General features: G+C 47.1%; 1 protein-coding gene across 10 annotated transcripts in view; it reads right to left on the minus strand.

Annotated features, from left to right (window-relative positions):
• Positions 1 to 5,000, minus strand: part of dysf (dysferlin, limb girdle muscular dystrophy 2B (autosomal recessive)) — a 59,455-nt gene that overhangs the window by 25,920 nt on the left and 28,535 nt on the right. For all 10 annotated transcript variants that reach the window (XM_035519685.2, XM_081694609.1, XM_035519682.2 and 7 more), the window contains 2 exons: positions 2,403 to 2,584; positions 1,964 to 2,104 (listed from right to left, as the gene is read on the minus strand). In XM_035519685.2, coding sequence (XP_035375578.1) covers positions 1,964 to 2,104; positions 2,403 to 2,584 — 323 coding nt within the window. The remainder of the gene's footprint in view (positions 1 to 1,963; positions 2,105 to 2,402; positions 2,585 to 5,000) is intronic.

Genomic DNA, 5,000 nt, shown 5'->3' on the forward strand with positions numbered 1-5,000 from the left:
AAAAACATCCTCCCATTTCATACTGGAAGGCAGAATGTGATATGTGAGATATTGTGTCCAGACATTAGAGACTGGACAGAAGTGCTAGAGACCAAACAGTAGAGACTGGCTAATAGTGGTGGAGACCAGACAGTAGAGACTGGACAATAGTGGTGGAGACCAGACAGTAGAGACTGGACAATAGTGGTGGAGACCTGACAGTACAGACTGGCCAGTAGTGGTGGAGACCTGACAGTAGAGACTGGCCAGTAGTGGTGGAGACCAGACAGTAGAGACTGGCCTGTAGTGGTGGAGACCAGACAGTAGAGACTGGCCAATAGTGGTGGAGACCAGACAATAGAGACTGGCCTGTAGTGGTGGAGACCAGACAGTAGAGACTGGACAGTAGTGGTGGAGACCTGACTGTAGAGACTGGACAATAGTGGTGGAGACCAGACAGTAGAGACTGGACAGTAGTGGTGGAGACCTGACTGTAGAGACTGGTCAGTAGTGGTGGAGACCTGACAGTAGAGACTGGCTAATAGTGGTGGAGATCAGACAGTAGAGACTGGACAATAGTGGTGGAGACCGGACAGTAGAGACTGGACAGTAGTGGTGGAGACCTGACTGTAGAGACTGGACAATAGTGGTGGAGACCAGACAGTAGAGACTGGACAATAGTGGTGGAGACCTGACAGTAGAGACTGGACAGTAGTGGTGGAGACCTGACTGTAGAGACTGGACAGAAGTGCTACAGACCAAACAGTAGAGACTGGCTAATAGTGGTGGAGACCAGACAGTAGAGACTGGACAATAGTGGTGGAGACCTGACAGTACAGACTGGCCAGTAGTGGTGGAGACCTGACTGTAGAGACTGGAGAGTAGTGGGGAGACCTGACAGTAGAGACTGGACAATAGTGGTGGAGACCTGACAGTAGAGACTGGACAGTAGTGGTGGAGACCAGACAGTAGAGACTGGACAATAGTGGTGGAGACCTGACAGTAGAGACTGGATAATAGTGGTGGAGACCAGACAGTAGAGACTGGACAATAGTAGTGGAGACCTGACAGTAGAGACTGGACAATAGTGGTGGAGACCAGACAGTAGAGACTGGACAATAGTGGTGGAGACCTGACAGTAGAGACTGGACAATAGTGGTGGAGACCAGACAGTAGAGACTGGACAATAGTAGTGGAGACCTGACAGTAGAGACTGGACAATAGTGGTGGAGACCAGACAGTAGAGACTGGACAATAGCGGTGGAGACCAGACAGTAGAGACTGGCCAGTAGTGGTGGAGACCAGACACAATCCTTTTAGTTCCAATTTACATGATGATATGTATTCATATATTTTTATTGTACAGTGGTATACTGGCTTTTAATTTTTGTTTTATTTAGGTTTTTTTATGTAATTCAAACCTGATAATCATTTAGAGGTGAATAGACTGAACTAAAGCTGTGCTGGTAATTATGCTTAAAGGTTTGGGAATTTTAAGAATTGTGACAATGTTTGTGCAGAAGCAAATGGGACAAAGCTGTGAAACAGAACCTTTGGAGCTGAAATGTTTAATAAGCATCAGTGGTTGAGATGCTTTGGTGCCCTGCCTGGTCACATAATCTCTACGTTCATTCTAGCAAACCTGGTCAGAAAGGATCCACTTTGATGGACATTTGTGATGTCATCCTTTCTTACCTCCAAACTGCTTTGCTGCCTGTTCTAAGGACTTTACTGTTCTAAGGACTTTATTCAATGTGTTTCTTTTTTTTTCCCTGATGCTTTTTGCTACTATGTTTTTATGGCAGCAGTAGGACCTCCCCCAGGTCCTAGTGCCCCTTATCTCAGTACACTGTAAATTTGGAGACACGATGGCATGGTTGAAGGAGAACTATTGATGATTTATGCTAATATTGAAGGTTTTTTTAAGTATGACGATGATAAAGTAGAAGCCGTCATCTTTGGATGATGATGATGACCACCTTACCTTGTCTCTGCGTAACAGCTCAAAGGCAGCAAGCAACTCTCCAGCTGTTTTGCCACCTTTTAGGATAGGGTGCCAGGCTAGACGGGGAGAAGAGACCATCGAGGGCTGGCAGATGCAGCGCCCCATAAACTCATCTGCCCCCTACAGGATGGGAGGCAAAGTGCAAATGTCACTAACGATTCAGTGGCAGAGACTAATATGCTTCGGTCTGTCTGCTTGAATTGGGATCATTGTGAATCATTTTAATCTATGTGAAGAAGGCTCTCGTTATGCAACAGAACAACTGTACAATCCCCAACAGTTCAGATGTTCACCGAATTAGGTACCAGTGCCAATCACCAGCCACACGCAGCTGGACAGACACAGGAGAACTTCTCAAAGAAGTACATGGTAATTTAGTGGGTTTTAAGGGTGGCATGAGCCACAGTGTGAAACTTACATAAGTGTCCTGATCATACAGCTCCACCACAACGTTTGGAGGGCTCTTTTCAGTCACTGTGGGATCTCCAAATATCTCCACTTCAAAGAAGATAAGGGTCTGATCCCAGGTAGGGTTGAGGGTGTTCCTTACAGTTACTGTCTTCTGGCTCTGGTGCAGGAACGAGACAATGGCATAGGGATCTACAAAAAAAGGTCACAGGTCAAAAGTCAGCGTCATACGGAGCGCCACTTAGTCAGAAAAAAAAAAGTGAGAATGCTGGAGACAATATTTAGAATAAGAATTTTTAAGTGTGAAAAGATGAACCTGTCAAACGTGAAGCAAATGTACAGTTCAGGTTAGAAGGCTCTTACCGAATGGTAAATTTCAGGGTAAATGATTACTTTCAGTGGAAGCACTTGTAACTACACTACGTTCCTTGTCAGCCAGGTTAAACAGTAGTTGTTAATTTAATACTGCAGATTTTCTTATGTGCACACTGAAAGACAAATAAGAGTGGAAAGAAGCAGCTTCCAGTGCTAAGATGAACAACCACAAACTGGCAGAGATCTCTGTGCCAGCAAGTGATTTAGTAGTTAATGAAAGTCTTTACTCAGAGGCTTCCAATGCATCATTGAGCATAATAAACTTTGTCTCTATTTGATGCTGTCAGGAATACAGTACCAACAGCACTACTGAAAAGACGCGAAGATACCCAGAGTTATAGAGCAAGGAAACCGATCCTTTTTAATTTTGGTCATTCTATGTAATGTCTGTACAAGCGAGTGCATTCATGTGTGCGGGCATGTGTGTATGTTGGTGTGTGTGAAGGTTAGTGCGCGTGTGTGTAGATGTGAGGGCTTGTCAGTGTGCACACATGCCTTTCCAACACCCCCCCCCCCCCCCCCCCGAGAGAGCCAAAGGCTTAAAGTTATATATTCTGAAGGGAGCAAAATGAAACAAAATGACATAAACTGCTAAGGAATGCCTGCAACTGGAGGGACCTTCTCAAAAGTTTATTATTCCAGTCTACGTAAAGCAGCCTCGATGGGATCGTTTCAATAGGGAGGGGAACACATTAAAAAAAAACCCAGACCTGCTTTTTCCCAGCTCTGATTAACACACAAACACACACACACACACACACACACACACACACACACACACACACACACACATCTTCCTTATACCCCTTCCCACAAAACACACTAGCTCAAATAAACAGAGAGCTAAATAAGCTGAGTGGAGAGTGCACCGTTACCCAGGAGTCAATGAGAAATAAATACAAGCAGGGGCTAATCGGGTTGCCGAGAGTAAATAAATCCTCTGCGCTGGGGAATTGTAGGATGGGACAACGTTGCGTCAGCCTACGCCCACACGCCTGGCCCGAACACGCAAGACTCTGGACAGCACCGCTGCGCTTCTAGGGCAGCTGAGAGAAGCAGATGATGGCGGCCCGAGGCAGACAAACGTAGACGTGGCCGGACAGGGGTGGACGGGGGAAGTCGCTGGCACGTTTCGCTCACCATCAATCACTGCCACAGGGGTTTGGTGCGGTTCTTGCGTTCTCCTGAGAACTGCCGCATCTGCCCGTGCAGTTCCTAAATAAACAGGCTTGGGATTCGGCCATGGCGCAGCGTGCAGGGCCTTCTGGGTTAAATTGCACGCAGCTGGTACATCCTCCTTGGCCTTCACTGGGACCGTTCCCCGTCTTCAAGACTGCACACTACCGCCGAGCAGCTCTCTGGCGCTGGACTGCGGCTCGCCATCACTATCAGTAAATGAAACAGTGCTGTGAAGCGCCAGATACTTTTTCTGGATGCATGACCTGTCTTGCGGCAGAACCTGACTTCGAAATGTTAATTGCTGTCATCATAACGGAGTGCAGCGCACCATTAGCCGCCGAGGTGTCAGTCTAATGCTGCAGCCTCTGGCCCGCACTGCTCAGCTGCTCAAATTCCCCTCCAGTGGCTGAGCTGAGGTCCAAACCCTGGCTCCTTCCTCAACGCTGCGCGCAATCTGTCTTTCTCTCTGCAGCCCCTTCCTGGTCGCTCAGGACAAGTGATTTCAGGTCGGGCCTGATTTATGCCTTTCCCCCCTTGAGGCCGCCCAAACAGACCTACAGTGTGTCCCGCGAATGGCGAGACCGACCCCCGAAACGATTCGAAGATTCGCACTCAGGACGCCAGGCCTGTTGATTTATGCTGGGCTCATAATTTTCAAATGGATCTGCCATGTTTTCTCATCTGTCCCTGTGGGCTTGGAATTAAGCTTCATATGTAAAGCCTGTCTAACCCTGTTTCCATTATCTCGTCAAAGCCCTGGAAAAATAGCGCACTCTCACAACCCCTTCCACAAACACACTCACACACCTCACATTTATACTTTTTTTCAGTGTCATTTCTATTTTTAGCTGTTGCGGCTTTTCTAGTCAGAGGAAATTTATGCTGTACATCCAGAATAACCACTGATAACCACGGACCGCGTGCGGCGCAGTACAACCACTGTCATACTGGGTCTTTAGGTGAGAAAACACTACCTCCCAAGGCTTTCTGAGGCTCAGTCATATCTTATTATTTTTATCCAGGTCTGGCGTAGCCTTGCCATCATTCTGGAAAT

This window comes from Electrophorus electricus, chromosome 13 (assembly GCF_041902795.1).
Source record: "Electrophorus electricus isolate QZ-2024a chromosome 13, ASM4190279v1, whole genome shotgun sequence".
Classification (NCBI taxonomy): Eukaryota; Metazoa; Chordata; class Actinopteri; order Gymnotiformes; family Gymnotidae; genus Electrophorus; species Electrophorus electricus.